The sequence below is a fragment of the Talpa occidentalis genome, unplaced genomic scaffold (assembly GCF_014898055.3).
Source record: "Talpa occidentalis isolate TD23 unplaced genomic scaffold, MPIMG_talOcc4v2.1 talOcc4.12, whole genome shotgun sequence".
Taxonomy (NCBI): domain Eukaryota; kingdom Metazoa; phylum Chordata; class Mammalia; order Eulipotyphla; family Talpidae; genus Talpa; species Talpa occidentalis.
In genome coordinates, this window is record NW_023601212.1 from 71,695,527 (window position 1) to 71,714,197 (window position 18,671).

Consider the following 18,671-nt stretch of genomic DNA (forward strand, 5'->3'; position numbering starts at 1 on the left):
TGGATTTGAGGAAACCTTTCCTTAAGATCACCTCCTTCAGTCATTGCCATTCTGATCTTCAGGAAGCTATAATTTTAGTTTTTCCTTTTTGTAGTTTCACAAGGATACAGTACAGATTACCAAAGAGAACTTTCCGAAGAGCATTTCTGAAGAGTCTTATTTGATATGTGCCAGTTAGTGAGGTGGTGGTGTTCACATGGAGATTAAAAGTCATCCTGGGAAGGAACCACTCATAGGACAAAAGGTAAAATTCTCTATAAAATGATCCTAAGGCTGGAATAAAAAATACAGCAAAAATAATTTTGTGAATGAAGATATTTTTCACGCTATTTTTTTAAGAGCAGAAAACAGTTAATAGAATGGTTTAATAATTTTTAGTTTCATACCTAAGATACTATGCAAACACTACAGATAATAGTCATAATAACTTGTTAGGGATATGGAACATTGTTTATAACAGAAAGGGGGAGAAAAGCAAGATATAACAGTGAAGTATTCACAACTCTCTTAAAGGAGGCGTAGGCCCACCAGAATGGCAAGGGGAAAACAGACAGAAAGTACTGAATTGGCCAGTGTGTGAGGCAGCTGGAACTGATGGGAGGGTACATTGGCACAGTTACTGTGGAAAACTGGAAATATTTACTAAGCTGAACATATGCAAATTCACGATCCAGCAGTTTCACTCTTAGGTATGTGTCCAACAGAAATGTGTACATATGTCCACAAAGCCGTGTGCTGGAGTGTTCGTCGCAGCACTGTGTGCAATAGGAAAACACTGGCAACAACCCAAATGCCCAGCAGTGGCAGCATGAATAGACAGATTGTATTCTGATCGCACAGCGGAACCCATGGCAATGAGAGTGGGCTGCCTGCAGCTCTATGCAGTGACATGGCCGGGATGCACACGTGTTGCTTGGAAAAAGTCAGAAACAGAGGGACTTACTGTGTGAGTCCACTTACATAACAAAAACAGGCACGAGTAACCCATAGTGGAGTGGTCAGCAGTTCTCTTTGGGGAGGCAATGACCGAAGGGAGCTTGGCTGGGGTGTCCTGTGCATTTCTTTGCCCCAGTGTTGTTACTCTGGTGTATTCAGTTTGAAAATTCATCTATTTCAATAGTTTTGATATGTATGCTTTTCTGTATGCATGTTCTCCTTTTCTTTCCCTCCCACCAGACTACCTGTGCCCATACCCCATCTGCCTCTCTCCCCTGACCCCTCCATCCTTTCCCCATTCCCTCTGGTAACCACTGACTTCTTTTTGACCAGTTCCAGTTCTATTCCTTCTATTCTTTGTGTATAAATGTGGGGTTTTTTTGGTATTTATATTCCATAGATGAGGGAAACCATCCTATATCTGTCTTTTGCTTTTTCACTGATTTTGCTCAACATAATCACCTAGAGGTTCACCCATTTTTTCCCAAATGCTACTATTTCATCTTTCTTGACAGCTGTGTGATATTCTGCTGAGTTTGTGCTCCATCATTTCTCTATCCATTCATCTGTTGAAGGGCATTTGGGTGGGTTCCTTGATTTGGAGATCCTGGGCAGTGCTGTTATGTACATAGGTGTAGATAAATCTTCTTGTATTAAAGTTTTTATATTATTTGAATAAATACCCAATGTAGATAATGCTGGGTCATATGGAATTTCCATTTTAATTTTCTTGAGAAATTGCCATACCATTTTCCACAGGGGCTGTACCAACTTACATTCCCACCAACAGTGGATGAGCATACGTTTTCCACCACAACCTCAAAAACACTTGGTAATTCTATTCTTTTTTTATATGGGCCAGTCTCACAGGGGTGAAGTGGTATCTCAGTGTGGTTTTAATTTGCATGCATGCATGTTCTCTTTCAATGTGGAAAATTTAAAAAGTGGTTCCTACCAGGAACAGGGGAATAATTATATGTTTAATGTATATCATTAGATGTACTTGCATGGACTTTATGGACTCTGGATAGAGAAAGTGCACAGACCTCCCTGGAAGTCCAGTCCATGCTAGGAGAGTGGTTAATTCTGAGTAGGAAAGCAGGGGCAGGTGATGCATCTGTAACACTTTACTTGTAATTACTAGTGACAAATTGGAGACATACAGCAGGGGAGAGAGCGAGGTAAGATGGGGGGTTGGGGGAGAAACAGCATAAGAGTCCATGGTGATTGTTCATGGGGCACGGGTGACTTGGTGGTGGGAATTTTATGGTGATTACACCTGAGAGGAGAAATCAAACATGGTACAAAAATGAAAATATTGTAAAATACACACATACACACACACAAATATATTTAAAATTATAAAAATAAAATTTGTTTTTGAAAAGATTGGCACACTTTCATATATGTTTGAAATATTTCATAGTGGAAACAAGTGTAAGCACATTTAAAAGACATAGAAGAAAGATTGAATGGAAGTAAAACAGTGTTAATAGTGATTATTTGAGTGGGTAGGGATTTAGAAATTTTGGGACTTACAGAACATTTGAAAGAGAAATAGCATGTAGAATCATGCTTGAGCTTTACAGAATTCTCTATATGTCATGTTATAACTCCATACTTGTGGAAAGTAATATGAAAAATGAATATGGGTATATAATGACTGTAGCTCTGCAGTGCTCTTTATTTCAAAATATGGTAATGCTAAAAAATAAGTTATTTTTATTTATTTTTGCATTTTAAAGGACAGGAAAGGAGAAAGAAAATGAGGCACCTGCATAGTCACAAGTGGGCAGGAGAGCTGCCAAAATAAGTTATTTTTAAAAGAAAAATAAACCTTCAGGTCAATGGACTTGAGGCCATGAAAGTTCCTGTTTAGTTGAGCTCCTGAGTTAAGGGAGAACCCGAAGATTGACCTTGAGGAATGCTGCCTACAGATAGAGGCAGAGTGCATCCGTGTGTCCAACATGGGGAGTGTTCCTGACTCGCTGCTGAATTCACATTTCTGAGGCCATGGCCTCATTTCTGAGAGGCCATGCCGTGATAAGGATGAGGAAGCTTCTGCTTCATTTCCTGAGAACAGTTTTTGAATTTCAGAATAACAGAGTGGCTTAGAGAAGTCTTTTTTTTTTTTTTTTTTTTTTAAAGATTTATTTATTTATTTATACAAGCACTGGGTACAGTCAGAAGCATGGCGAGTGAGAAAATTCACCAGAGCCAGAGCGGGGAGCAGAACAGGCAGACTGATGAAGTACACTGCTGAGGGGAGCAGCGGGCACGGCAGGGGAGGTTGGGTGCCATGTGGGCCCTCGCTGGTGGCCAGGGATCTAACTGGCGCTGTAGAGGCTGCGGGCAGCTTCGCAGCCCAGCGCTCAACCCCTGTGCCACCGGGGAAGCCCGGCTTAGAGAAGTTTTTATTCAAAGGTAGAAGCAGCTCCATGAGCCTGAGAAGGAACACTCATTTTGAAACTTGAGGATATGTGCTGGCTCCATTTCATGTCATTTTGGTGGAAAAGTTATAGTCTAGAATGTCAGTTTTTAAAAAGATTTATTTATGCAAACAAGAGCTGGGGTGTAGGCCAGAGGTATGGGGGGGGGTGGGGGAAGAGAGGATTCACCAGAGACAGAGTGGGGAGCAGAACAGGCAGATTGACAGAAATACACTGCTGAGGGGAGCAGCGGCTGAGACAGGAGAGGTCTGTCTCACCATGTGGGTTAACTCCCTGGTCAGGGATCTAACTCATGCTGCAGTGTCTGCTGATAGCTTCATAGTACTGAGACTTAAACCCTTGCATCACTAGGGAGGCCCTGAAATGTCATTTTTCATTCCTCTTTCTGATGAATAAACACACAAGCAAGGCAGCAGCATTCACGAACATCACATTTCTGTCAGCTCTTGGGAATAGTTGTAGGCAGGGTGCCAAATTCCTTCCCCCTGCTGGCCCTTTGACAGTGGTTTTCCAACTGGCTGCTGGAGCAGCAATACCTGGGCACTTACTAGAAATTAAAATTTCCATTCCTTCTCCTGTCACTTCCCCCAATTGTCAGTGTTTCAACAAACCCATCAGGTGATTCTGATGCACACTCGTTTTGGAGACTCTAGCCCAGTCACTGTACCACCTCTCTGTGTCCTTGTCTAATGAACTGGCAGCTGAGGACAGCGACCTCAGCTGGTGGTAGAGCACTGAATTTGGAGTCCATCCAAGGACACCTTTGAGTCCACCCTACCATTCCACAGGGACCACAGGAGCCTTCCTCATTGGCTACCAGTGGAAGCAACAGGACTCCCTGGGGTTCAAAAGCACTTTTTATTGGGAAGGGCTCTCCACCCATGGGGAAGCTCAGCTGAGTGCATGGGCTGAGTGCATGGAGTAAGTGGGACGCCAGTCAACTTGGGTCAGCATGTTTCGTGGTGGTGGTGGGGGCATTAGCCAGGCTGGATGTAGCCTCCTAGGAGTGACTGCCATGCCCACTGGGAGGCAGAGGACCTTGCAGTCTCCCCTTTTGAGTTTTCAGTGTTTGCTAAGGTTTGCTAGATAAAGTAGGTACGTGTGGAGCATGTTTTACTGATCCCATTTTTCCAAGCTTTGGACTCTAGTGAGTAAGAATCCCAGAAGCTAGCCCTTAATGGAACATGTGGATGCATCCCAGTGGCAGGATTACTGCCTAAAGGTTCTGATGAAGTGTGTTGGGAAGGAGAGCTGGGTTTTTTTTTTTGTGTGTGTATGTTTGGCATTTCATCACTTGATTTGTGGGTAAACAACTTAAGAGAATCACAGTTTGGAATGGAACAGATATTCATTAAATTTTGCTGCTTGTTTCTCTTGGCATATTGCAGAGGCAAAGGCATGCACTTGCGGCCCCACAGGATATAGTGGCTGACCCGGGAGTGAGGCAGCTCACCATCAGTGTGCTGTTCTGTGACACCCACCAGCCCTTGCAGCCATTCCGGAGCCAGCACATCTTTGTTGGGGGCAGCAAGACAGCCACAGAGGAGTGGAGGGTGGCCTTACCCTTGTCACTTGTCTGGCCTTGGTCCCTGGCCAGCCCATTGTTATGAGGAACACATTCTGTTTTAGTGAATTTACAGCTCTTTTTGCATTGGAACATCATAAATCTAGAAGGGAGATAAGGGGATTTACTGGATGTTTTGTGTTGCAGTTATTTTCAGCTCTGTCGCTCACTTAGTCCCCACAGCATCCATTCCTATGACATTATCCTGGGGCACCTGTAGATCTGAGAGCTGCCTCCTGTCTCAGCATGACAGTGAGTGACATGCCAAGAGCAGAGCTTCCAGCTCCAGGTTCTGTGGGTCTGAACCCCACAGCAGAGCAGTTTTGTGCCAGAGGGTTTGAGTCAGGAGGTAGGATATTAGAGATACCTGTAAGGGCTGTTGCAGTTACTAGCGGGCAGATGGGATGGTGGTCCTGGGTGTGGGCATCCTGAACCAATTTTATGATTATAGACAGTAAGCTCAGAGGTGGTCACTCATTGGACCATGCAGTTAGGAAGTGACAGACCTGCTGATCCATGTGGAACCTGGGTTGGTGCACAGGGCTTCTTCAGGCACTAGCCTCATGGGCTACTTGAGGTGTAAGAGGGTGTCTGATAAGAGTATTCAAGGCCTGTCAGCGAACTTAACACTTCACTCCCATGGAAAACCAGAATCTTCCTCCTGCCCTTTCTCAGTGTGCAGTCTATCACGTGACAATGTGACCAGACTGACATTTTTTCCCTTGTCATCTAAATTTTTTTTTGAAGATATAACTGTCTTAACTTAGTTAATTGATAGTTGCAATTGTAACTTTCTTATGACTGAAGTGCCTACAAAGGGGTTATTCTTAAGGTATTTGAGACAGATCAAGTGAGTGGTGTCTTTGATTTAAAATGTGTCTTTTTGGGAGTGCAAACTGGTCCAACCACTATGGAGAGCTGTGTGGCGATTTCTGGACCTACTAAACATAGAGCTTCCATATGATCCAGCAATTCCACTCCTAGGTATTTACCCAAAGGACACAGAAACATCAATTCCAAAGAGCACCTGCACCCCTATGTTTATAGCAGCACTATTTACAATAGCTAAGCTTTGGAAACAACCCAAATGCCCAAAAATAGATGACTGGATCAAGAAGATGTGGTACATATATACCATGGAATATTACTCAGCATTCAAAAAAGATAAACACATGCAATTTGCAGCAACATGGATGGCGCTGGAAGGGATCATGCTCAGCGAAATAAGCCAAAAAGAAAAAGAAAAATACCGGATGGTCTCACTCATAGCAGGAATCTAGAAAACTTAAATAAGGGACCAGGAAAATGAATAACTATAAGAAAGTGAAAATCAAAATCAACAAAAAACTATGAACCAGAGACACTTTTTGGGGGGTGGGGGCCGGGAGGGGAGGGATTGGGGTCAGAATGGGGCATTTGCAATTGTATGGGGGAATATAAAAATAAAATTTATTATTTAAAAAAAATTAAAAAAAATAATACATATGATGAGATACATAAAAAAAAATAAAATGTGTCTTTTAAATTCTCTTGTGATCAAAGTTCACATTTTTCAGCAGCATGTGGTCATTTGGTAATCATTACTGAGTTTATGTTCCATCTAGGAATATTGTTTTATTCATCAGGAAAATCAAAAATTAATACATGCTTAATAGAGAAATTTTAAAAATTTAATAGAGAGCTGTTGGTGTTCCCCAAATTTCTTCCCCCCCATACTTTTTATTTTCCTCCTGTTCTTCCATTACTACCTTCTTTTACATTAAATATTTCTAGTGTATATTTTTAATTCTGTTGTTGTTTTGATTACTATTTGTTATTTTCTTAGTGATTGTTCTGGGAGGTACAATTAACATCTTAGCTGTAATAATCTAGTTTGAGTTAATACCAATTTAATTTCAGTAGTATAGAAAAACTTTGCTCCATCTATAATGCCATTCCTTATATAACTTCTCCTCTGTGCTGTTAGCATCATACAAATTGCATCTATAAAATTATTTACCTATCAAAGTGAATTTATAATTATTGCTTTGTGCATTGTTGTCTTTTAAATCAGCTATATAAAAATTGCACATTTTTACTATCTTTTATATTTACTACTGTAGTTACTGTTACTAGGGCTGTGTATTTCTTCATATAGGTTCATTTCTTGTAGGGAAGGTCTAGCTACTAAATTGAACTGAACTTTCTGACTTTGGGGGGGGGGCGTGAAATATCTTGATTTCTCCTTGATTTTTGGAGCATGGCTTTGCTGGATGTGAAATTCTTAGCTGACTCTCTCTTATAGCACTTGGCCATCCTATCTTTGATCTCTGTGGTTTCTGTTGAGAAGTCAGCTGCTCATCTTAATGAGGCTCCTTTGTGGTTGATGAGCAGCTCCTCCCTGGTGCTTTTAGGATTTTCTCTTGGTCTTTGGACAGTTCAAGCAGTTTAATCACTTTGTGTTTTGCTGTGGATCTCTTTGAGTTTGTCTTCATTGGAATTTTTTAATTTCTTGGATTTTTATACTCAAATTTGGGGAAATTTTGACTGTTATATAGTCAAGTTTTCCTTCCAGTCCTCTCTCCTTTGGAACTCTCATTATGGTTTTGTGGATACAGTTGATAATATCCACAGGCCTCTGAGGATCTGCTCATTTTGTACATTCTTTTTTCTTTCTGTCCCTCATATTGGATGCTCTCACCTGCCCTGTCTTCAAGTTTGCTGATCCTTTCTTCTGGCTACTCAAATCTGCTGCCATGCCACTGTAGTGAATTTCTCATTTGTCATTGAACTGTTCAGCTGCAGTTTTAATCTGGTTCTTCTAAAAATTATTTTCTGTTCTCATTCTTTTCCTTAGTTCTTATTTATTATTCATTCCATGGTTACTTAGAGATGGCTTCCTTTTGTATTTAAAACAACTGGCTTAAGGCATTTGTCTAATAAGTTCAATGTCTGGGCTTCCTCGGGGACAATTTTGATAGTTTATCCTCTGTATTTGGCCATACTTTCCTGTTTCTTTGCATGTCTTACAAACTGGACAATTTAAATTATATTTAATGTGGCTATTCTGGAAATCAGATTTTCCTTCCTTCTCCAGGCATTGCTGTTTACCTTTGTTGTTTATTCAGTGACGTTTCTGAACTTTTTCTGTAAAGTCTCTTGTATGTATGAGTTTCCTGTGACTGCTACAACAAAAGTACCACAAATTTGGTGTCTTGAAACAACAGAAATTTAATCTAACAGTTCTGGAAGCCAGAAGTCTGAAATCAAGGTGTGGTTAATGGAGTTCAGATGATGGGGTTTGGTGTGTGGGGTTCTTGGGTCCCTCTGAGAAAGAATTCAGCAGACATTCTCATTTACCTGCACATGGCAAGTTTATTGAGGAAAGGAGAACAAGGACAGAGATACCTGATTAGTTAAAGGTGGCAGTCTTAAAAGGCAAGAGCTGCATTTTGCCAGGGCAGGGGGTATCCTTTTATGATGTTCCTTGATGGAATTATTATGGAAATTATCACCTTGGGATCAGACTGGGTTGGTTTTCTTAGATCAATAGCCCTCTTTGCCTCCACCTCTGGCTGATCATTTTTCCTGACCCACCTCAGATTCCTGGAACCTTCTATAACTGGTTAAGTTATGATTTATTAACCATCCCTACCCCCACCTCTGGTGTATGTCCTTGTGAGACCTTCCATCCTTAATTTTTCTACTCTAAGTTTCCATCATCATGGTCAGGGTTACACTCCCTCTGAAACATAAAAGGGAGAATCTTTCCTGCTGCTTCTACCTCCTGGTGGTGACGAATAGTTCTTGGTTTGATCTTGTAGCACCTCAGTCTCTGCCTCCGGTGTCACCTGGCTTTCTCCTGTGTGTCTGTGTCTTAATGTGGTCTTCTCTTCTGAGAACTTCAGTCATACTGCATAAGGGCTCACCCTACCCCAGTGTGACCTCATTTTAATTTAACTAATTACAAGAGTAATTATACCTAGATTGTTAAAAATTTTGGTCAATTTCTAGTGTTCTGAGAAAAATTGAACCTGACAGTTTTGGTCACTGTTTTCATTGCTTTTGTGGAAGAGAGGATTTTTGAATTCTTTACTCTGCCATTCTTTTTTTTTTCTTTTTTAAAGATTTATTTATACAGAAGCTGGGGTACAGGCCAGAGGCACAGGAAGGTGAAAGGATTCACCAGAGACAGAGTGGGGAGCAGAATAGGCAGACGGACCGAAAGCACTGCTGAGAGGAGCAGTGGGTGAGACAGGAGAGGTCTGCTGCACCATGTGGGTATCTCCCTGGCTGACTGGGAATCATACCCGCGCTGCAGAGGCTGCGGACAGCTTCACAGCAATGTGCCCGATCCGCTGCACCATCGGGGAGTCCCTACTCTGCCATTCTTTTTTTTTTTTTTTTAAGATTTATTTTTATTTATTTATGTATACAAGCACTGGGTACAGTCAGAAGCGCGGGAGGGTGAGAGAACTCACCAGAGCCAGAGCGGGGAGCAGAGCAGGCAGCCTACTCTGCCATTCTTAAGGATGTCACCTAACCTTTATATTTAAGAAGTTATAGAGATAACATTTACATACCATATAATTCACTCATTTAATGTGTACAATACAGAGGTTTTTATAATATTCAATTGTGCATGTTAATCAGTTTAGAGCATTTTCTAATCCCGTAAACAAACCCCTATTCCTCTGCAGCCCTTCCCTATCCCATTCCCTCTCTGGTCCTAGGCTAACACTCATCTTTCTGCTTCTATAAATTTGCCTGGCTGGAATCACCCCACGTTTTATTTATTTATTTTTATTTTATTATTATTATTTTTAAAGATTTATTTTTTATTTTTATTTATTTATTTATTTATTTATTTTTATTTTATTTATTTGTACAAGCACTGGGTACAGTCAGAAGCGCGGGAGGGTGAGAGAATCCACCAGAGCCAGAGTGGGGAGCAGAGCAGGCAAAAGGACCAAAGCACACTGCTGAGGGGAGCAGCCGGTGGCAGGAGAGGTCTATGCGCCATGTGGGACCGTCTGGGGAGCAGCCGGGGATGGAGCTGGTGCTGCAGAGGCTGCGGGCAGCTTCGCAACCCAGCGTTCAACCGCTGCGCCACCAGGGAGGCCCACCCCGCCTTTTTTTTAATGCTCTTATTTACCATGATGTTTTCAAGGTTCATCATGTTGTAGCATGAATTGTATCCCATTTCTTTTTATGATTGAATAATATTCCATTATATTTAAATTTTAAAATTTAAATATTAAAAATTTTTAAAATTCATTCCTCAGTTGATGGCTATTTGGGTTGTTCCGATTTTTGACTCTTATGAATAATGCTGCCTATCTTTCTGTGACCTAATTTGCGCTCTGTGACAGTTAATGACATCTTTTCATGTGCTTGCTGGCCGTTTATGATTCTTCTTTGGAAAAATGTCTTTTCAAATCTTTTGCCTATTCTTAAATTGGATCCTTTCCCTCTCCCGCCTTTTACTGAGTTATAAGCATCTTTATGTATTACAGATACAAGTCCCTTATCAGATATATAATTTTCAATTATTTCTGCTGATAAAAATGTTCTTCCCCAATATCCTTTTAATTTTATTACTTTTGTTTTTCTATTTTATGCTCTAGTTAATAAGCATTTGCATCCCCCCAGAGATGCTTTGTTGTTCATTCCTGAAAAATAGAACAAATATTAGTAAATTTTCACTCATCAAGCATATCTTGAGCCTCTGCTGCTTACCTGACTTCTAGCAGCTGGTATGTGGTCAAAAATAGTCACTTAAATCCCTCCCCTTTTGGAGCTTACATTCTAGGCCTGTCTTGAGGCTTCTTTTCTCTAATTCTCAGGGTACTATGACAACCCTCTTTGTCCCCAGAGTTTTGATACTTAGAGATTGTGCCGGCAGTGGTGTACGGACAGTAACTGTCTGCTGAATGGATAGATGAATTAATGCCCGAACCCTGTCTTAGCTCATGGTATTCCCCAGAGAGGGTACTTTACCTAACAGCTTTTGGCTCATTGAGGATATATGTGGCCCATAAAGAGATTGTAAACATAGTTTTTTTTTTTTTTAAAGATTTATTTCATTTTATACAAGAACCGAGGTACAGGCCAGATTTGTGGGAGGGTGAGAGGATTCACCAGAGACAGAGCGGGAAGCAGAACAGGCAGACTGATGAAACACACTGCTGAGGGGAGCAGCGGGCGATACAGGAGGGGTCTGCTCGCCATGTGCGTTGCTCCCAGGCTGGCGGGGATCGAACTGGCACTGCAGAGGCTGCAGGCAGCTTCACAGTGCTGCGCTCAACCGCCTGCGCCACCAGGGAAGCCCAGTAAACACAGTTTTAAGGCTATCAAAATATTTTTATACAGACAGGAGGCTGGGTTCTTGAGATGACTTGGTTGCTGTGGTCTTCATACATTTTTGCCATTAGGTATTTGAGAACTCTTAGTGCACAAACATTCTCATATATACCTATATACACATTCATACACATACAGTCACATACACAACTCAATACATGTGTATGCACACTCATACATATACACACACTCACGTACAGGAACACTCACACATACAAATATCCCCATATACACACATACTCAACATACACACTCATGACCCAGGACAATAATGTACACACACACTCATGCACATTCACACACATATACACTCACACACTCATGCATACCATACTCGTGTACATTCATATACACACATACATGTCTTTTATACACATTTTAATAAGTAGCATATGCTGCTCTGCATATTATGGACATTATATCAACAATACAAGAAAGTCAACTTAAAAAGGAACAGATGAAACCTACAATAGAAAGCTCACAGTGTCTTCCAATACCCTGGTGAAGGCGACCTCACTGTGTTAGAGCAGGTTGTGGTTTTTGAGTGGAGTTTTTAATGAGGCTTTGTGGGGGTTCCCCAGTAAGCATTAAGGCCTTAGTTTTATTTTTTTCCTGAGCTTTAAGGTCAATCAAAGGCAGCTACATTTTAAATTGGAAACTGCTGAGTAATTTCACAGGTGAAGTCACCTAGTCATTAATTTTGTTTTAGAATGCAATAGAATCTTGCACCAGAAGACTTACCCTAAGAAATAAGTCATACTGTAGAACACATTGTGTAACATTTAAAGAGAAAAGAAAAAAGAAAATTATGTTTTGTTGCACTTATTTATAGAAGTGTTAACTGGAATGAGATTTTCCCCCTGTGGGATACTTTACTTTTTAACTGTGAAAGAACATCATCTTTGTAGAACCCTCTCTATACTAAAAACCAAATTCACTTTTTCACATGATTTCCTTGTTTGTTTGCAAGTTGTCAGGCATAAAATCTCTTTGAGTTGTCTTTTGCTGTTCTTTGAATGCTGCCTGGGTGGCTTCTTGTCTGTAAGGAAGCTTCAGTGTTTTAGGGATTGATTCTTTGCTTTGTATGATCAGGAAGCCTAGTTCTAAGCAGGCAGGTAGACTGTTTGCAGATCAGAATGATGGCATCAGCAGATGAAGGTAGGTAATATGTGTTGATTGGAGAAACATGGGAACATCTAGGAAATCTTACAGCTAATTTCTTTTGTTTTAACCCCTTTACTCTAGAGAGAAGGACTCTTTTTGCACATAAACTTCTTTTTCCTCCCCCAAGTTGACAGCTAGATTTGACAGTTTTAGAAATGGGGGGTATACTTGCTGGTTCAAAGCATGGAGGCCCCAGTGTGGTGATTGTCAGGCCCAGAGAGGAGGTGCCTCTGAACATGACTCCAAGACTGCAGTGTGACTTGGCAGGTCTGGGATTGGGCTGCGGGACCTGGCCAGAGTCCTTGTGCTGAGCTAGCGGAGCAGAGAGAGGCCAGGCTGGAGGAGTCTACACTTTCTGAGCAGTTGTTTTTAGTGGGCATTCTCCTCCTGTTTTCCAGACGTACTCACACCTCAGGTCAACAAGTTAAGGAACCCGGATCCCAATCGAATGCAGATGCCACAGGGGAACCCACTGCTGCTCTCATACACCCTGCAGGAGCTGCTGGCCAGGGACACCGTGCAGGTGGAACTCATTCCTGAGAAGAAGGGACTCTTCCTGAAGCATGTGGAATATGAGGTTTCCAGCCAGGTAAGGGAGGGGTGGGATCTGGGGCAGAAGGACTGAGAGGACAGAGAGCTAGCTAGGGTGCTCAGCTTCAAAGTGATTCCCAAACCAGATGGCAGAGCGCCAAGTTGCCCAGTGAACTTTTCCAAAGTGTGTGCTCCCTGCATGTTGCTTTGCTTCTGCCACACCCTCATCCACCTCAGCTGCTGCCCCATCCTTATGCCCTGGGATCTGCTGCTTAAGAAGCAGAGCATAAACTCTGCCAGGCCAGCTTGGTGGTGGCTGTATGACAGTGGGAAATCGCTGGGGATTAGACTGTGGACTTTGTAGAATATGGACTCCAAATGGCCAATAAGATTTGTGGGCAGAATCGGCAAGTGTCTAATCCCCTTTAATAGTGCTGCCTTCCTATTAGGCACACTCCACAGAGCTAATCAGACACCTGGCACTAGGGTGGCCCATGAAGTGTAGAACCATGTGGCGTTAGTGGCATTGATCTGTGCCCCTTCATGCTTTATATTTCCCTATCTTGCTTCATCTTGTTTGTGGGGAATTCACATGCCTGTGCAGGGGGCAGACAGCATTACCAGGGCTTTTGCTGGAAAGCCTGAACATTCACCATTCAGGTAAAAAACCTTGTTTTCAGAACATAACAACTGTTCCCCCAGTATGCCTGTTTGCTGTGTGTTCTTTGAGAATCACAGAATTTTTATGTTTTAAGGCTGCAGTGACCTAAGCCTGTGACTAAGCGTATCAGCGTCATTGCCGAGGGAGAATGCAGAGGTCAGAGAGGATAGGAATCTTGGAATAATTTTGAGGACAGTGTTGGAGTCTTCTGTCACTATGGTTCTGGCCTGTTGAGTCTCGGTTGGCAGGAGGTGAGAAGCAAGTTCAGGCGGGAGAGGTGAAGTTGCACAGGTCTTTCTTCTGGGCTTCCTTCCTCAGGGCTGAGTGTGGTAGAAGCTGCTGTCTCCACCAGTGCAGCTTGACCTTTTTCCCATCTCGTTGAAACACCCATTTCTTATGTAAGTTAGTTGCCTGATAGTGGCCATTTTTAGAAGAAGGTTAATTTTGCCAGGTCAGTTTCTGAACTGTGTGTAAAGAGACACCCACTAATGTTTGCACACATGGGGAAGCCTCTTGGGCTCTACATTTTCTCTTGGTGCCCTGTGCATTGTTCTGGCGGCGTTTGCAGTAAGTACAGACGTGGCATGTTGTCCACTGTCTAGAATGGAGGTGGACACACTTGACTTCATATTTCTCCTTCATATAGTATAGCTAAGTTTTTAAATAGACTTTGTTTTTTGGGGGGTAGTTTTAGATTCACGGCAGAACTGAGTGGAAAGGACACATAATTTCCATATACTTGTGACCTACCCTCTTCCTCCCACTTGTGCCTTCCCCACTATCAACATCTCGCACCAGAGAAGGATGTTTAGTTACCTCCAGTGAAATGATATTAACACATCATTATCACCCAAAGGTTCTAGCTTCCATTAGGGTTCACTCTTGGTGTGGTACATTTTGGGGTTGACAAATGTATGACATGGACCCATTATTATAGCATCATACTGAGTAGTTTCACTGCCCTGAAAATTCTGTGAGCTCTACCTGTTCATCCCTCCTTCTTCGTAACCTCTGGCTACCACTGATCCTATTATTGTCTCCCCACTCTTGCCTTTTCCAGAATGCCATAAAGTTGGAATCAAAGAGTATGGAGCCTTTCAGGCTGGCTTCTTTTACTTAGTACTATGAGTTAGTAATCAGTGTAGCATATTTACTTTTCACCTGCTCTTGCAGGTTTCTCTTGTAAGCTTTCATGTTAGATTCAGATTGAACAGGACGATAACCTGGTGGAACCTGAGGGTTTATCAATGATTGGTCTTAGAGTGGCATTTGCAGGAAATTTCATTCTGTCAGCTATCTGCCCCACTAAGTTCAGTCTTCGTATTCAGCGTTTGGTCTGCTTTTAGAGAGCTGGGTCTGTAATAGGATGCAGCAGTGATACTGTTTCAACATTATTTGAACATGTGTATTTGAAGATGTTTGTTGATGACCTGTCCTAAATGAAGAAATACATTACTCTGATGTATTACCTTTCAAGGGCAGGATGGATGCCCACCTTAGAAGGTGAAAGCTCTTGAGTCTTGTTTCTTTCAGAAGATCCATAAACATAGTTGAAAATGAAGCTAGAGCTATACAGTGTTAAGAAGTTGTATTACCATAATCTAAGGATTTCTATAGGAAATAGGATATTTTCCTTTTGGTAAAGGCCTGGTGGGAGAAGATGAGAGATTGAGAAATAGTATTTCCATGTGTTCTATCTAGTGATGGAAAGATAAGGTTAGGGGAGATCGTGAAATGTGATAGTTGCTGCCATCACATTGAACCCTGAGTGTTTTCTCTTCCAGCGCTTCAAGTCCTCTGTGTACAGGCGGTACAATGATTTTGTGGTCTTCCATGAAATGCTGCTGCAGAAGTTCCCATACCGCATGGTGCCAGCCCTTCCCCCCAAGAGAATGCTGGGAGGTAAAACTGGATTTGCTAGAGGCGGGGGTGAGAAAGGGTGCTGTGGTCCCGAGTCATGACCCGTCTTCTATCTTCTTCTGCATCCTCTAGTGGAATGGTAGGCAGCAGCTGTGGCTTAGAGCCCAGGTCTGAAATAGCAGGGCCAGGTGTCATGTAGGGAGCTCCCCACTTGTACAAGAGTGAAAGAATGCACCCCAGTTCCCTTTCTGGAGGGCGTGGGGCCCAACAGTGCTGGTTGTGGTAATGCAGGCAGTTTGCTTTGCCTGCTTTTGCAGAGTGGCATGAACCTTGATCATGGTTCCATCAGACTGTTAGGTGATCTCGGGAAGAGATGGACTGAATGTAAGGTAGGCAGTCTGAACTGCAGCTTCAAGGAGATAAAAATCTTCACATGTTGCCCACATCTTAATTGCTTCACCTGTATTACCTCAGGTAGATGAGAGATCACAGGTCCTGGCAGGCCCCTTGTACACTGGCCTGCTTCACCTCAAGTTTCAGAGCCAGAGGTGGCAGGTACCTTCTATTAGGACTTGGAACTTCTCTCCCCCAGTCCTTTTCTCAAATCAAATAAAACTTGGTCAATAGATAAGTGCACAAAGCTGACCAGTTGCTTTTCTGTTTTTGTATTTTTTCTTCAAGATTTACTTTTGTTTATGCATACATGAACTGGGGGTGTAGGCCAGTGGTGAGGGGGGTGGGTGAGAGGATTACCAGAGACAGAGTGGGGAACAGAACAGGCAGACCGACGAAACACACTGCTGAGGGGAGCAGCGGGCGAGACAGGAGAGATCTGCTGCGCCATGTGGGTAGCTTCCTGGCCAGGGATTGAACTCATGCTATGGTGGCTGGCTGAGACTTAACCCCGGTGCCCCCCGGGAGGCCCCTGACCAGTTGATATTCTGCTAAATTTCCCCAATGATTCTGAAGTAACTATGAGGAACTAAATTGAGATTTAACAGGGCAGTCCAGTTTACAGCATTCTGAAAACTTTCAAAATTGCACATGAATACCCTGCCTCTCATGTTCACTTACTAGCTCAGAACCTGATACAGGTTCCCCCCACTATCAAAAAGTAGAATTTTCCTATTTGGTATGATTTGATACTTTATTTTTTGAATCTGGGAATGCAACAAATTCTGTCATTTTAAATTAATGGTAGGGCCTCCCTGGTGGCGCAGCGGGTTGAGCGAAGCGCTGTGAAGCTGTCTGCAGCCTTCGCGGCACCTTTTTGATTCCTGGCCGGCCGGGGAGATTCCCACATGGCGCGGCAGACCTCTCCTGTGTTGCCTGCTGCTCCCCTGAGCAGTGTATTTTGGTCCTTCTGCCTGTTCTGCTCCCTGCTCTGTCTCGGGTAGATTCTCTCACCCTCCCGTGCTTCTGGCCTATACCCCAGTGCTTGTATAAATAAATAAATCTTTAAAAAAAAAATGGTAATAAAGATCCCAGACTCCAGAAATAACCTACCAGATCATGCCAAATACAAGAGCGCTCTACTTTGTTAGTGGGCAAAACCTGTGATACCATTGCCTTCTTGCTCCATGTGAAATCCATAGAACAGATTATTCACATCACATTGAAGGGGGAAAGAATGCTAAGGGCAGTAGAGATCAGAAAGGGTTTTGGGGTAGGTGAATGCTTACTAAAATCCAAGCGTCAAAATCAAAGTATCGAAAGTGTTTAAAGCCTAGAAACTGCCTGCATATTTTTCGTCATGTGTCTCAGTAGTTATGAAAGTGTGGCCTTCTACAGGAGCCTGCTTGGTGGTCAGGAGAGGGCCAGGGAACCTGATCCCACTAAATTTTTCAATAACTTATAAAAATAAGTACATCAATTTATACTCTTTCCTCCTTGAAGTGAAAATACTTTACCTGAATGGCAAGCAATAATAATTGTTCCATTACCAAGTGAGTTATAATGGTTGAGTGAATGTAATTGTGTTGCAGCCCTCATTTGTCTTAGAGAAGCTCCAGAGGGGGATTGTGATGTGTCTGTCTAACTTACATGATCAAAGTAGGGGCTCAAGCTTGAACCCCAGTGCTCTTGGTAAAAACAAATAGGTTGGGCCTCTCTGGCGGCGCAAGGGGTTGAGCACAGCACTGTGAAGCTGTCCGGAGCCTCTGCAGTGCGAGTTCGAGCCCCAGCCAGGGAGCTACCCACATGGCGCAGCAGACTTCTCCTGACTCTCCCGCTACTCCCCTCAGCAGTATACTTTGGTCTATCTGCCTGTTCTGTTCCCTGCTCTTTCTGTGGTGAATTTTCTCACCTCCCACACCTCTGGCCTGTGCCCCAGTTTTTATATGCATAAATAAATAAATCTTTAAAAAGAAAAAAAACAACTAGGCTCTGGTTTTCGCCAGTGGTTTCCGAATTCATATGTGTTTGTGGGGGCAGGACATAGAGTTGGGGATTCTGTTGCTGTTTCTCCTGCAGCCTCCCAGGGTTTCATTCAATGACCTAGTGTGTTGTATGGCACACCCCAGGCAGTACTCCTAGTGAGAACCTCTCACTGGGCTGAGAGTCAGGTCTCTCCCTGAGAGTGCCAGTACCCCCGGCTCATGGTAACCCTGTGCTGTCTTTAGCTGACAAGGAATTCATTGAGGCCCGGAGGAGAGCTCTGAAGCGCTTTATCAACCTGGTGGCCCGGCATCCCCGCTTCTCTGAGGATGCTGTCCTCAAGCTATTCCTGTCCTTTGGTGGCTCCGTAAGTATATCCCCTGACAGGTTCCCAAAACCTTGACATTCATCTTAGGTTTGCTTTTCTTTTGGGGCTCTCCTATTATTCCCTTTGTTTGCACCCCCTGAAGGGGATCTATTTTACCTGTAGCTGACATCAATTAGATTTCTGTCCTTCCCAAATAGCAGGTTGAAGATTATTTTAAGAGGCGGTGAGGTTTTGGTTTTGCTGGGTTTTGTGTATGCATGTAGGGTGGCAGGTTCTCGGAGCAGTCTCATTGGAGAGGTGAGCGGTCACATTAAATAGGTCAGGTCTCACCAAGTTCCTTTGGAGACAAAAGCTGGGTGTCCCTAACAGAGCTGCAGGACAGACTGTGTCCTGGGAAGTCACTGTATATAAGTTGATCTAAGGAACTGAGAGGCAGTTTCTCTCTGCAAAGAGCACCAT

At 42.9% G+C, this 18,671-nt stretch overlaps 1 protein-coding gene across 2 annotated transcripts in view; it reads left to right on the plus strand.

Annotated features, from left to right (window-relative positions):
• SNX8 (sorting nexin 8) overlaps positions 1-18,671 on the plus strand; it is a 45,360-nt gene that overhangs the window by 12,754 nt on the left and 13,935 nt on the right. The window contains exons 2-6 of one of the 2 annotated variants that reach the window (XM_054693551.1): positions 95-244; positions 1,696-1,768; positions 12,855-13,045; positions 15,433-15,550; positions 18,130-18,251. In XM_054693551.1, coding sequence (XP_054549526.1) covers positions 197-244; positions 1,696-1,768; positions 12,855-13,045; positions 15,433-15,550; positions 18,130-18,251 — 552 coding nt within the window. In that variant the 5' untranslated portion in view covers positions 95-196. The remainder of the gene's footprint in view (positions 1-94; positions 245-1,695; positions 1,769-12,854; positions 13,046-15,432; positions 15,551-18,129; positions 18,252-18,671) is intronic. The other variant, XM_037506706.2, reaches the window with a different exon arrangement.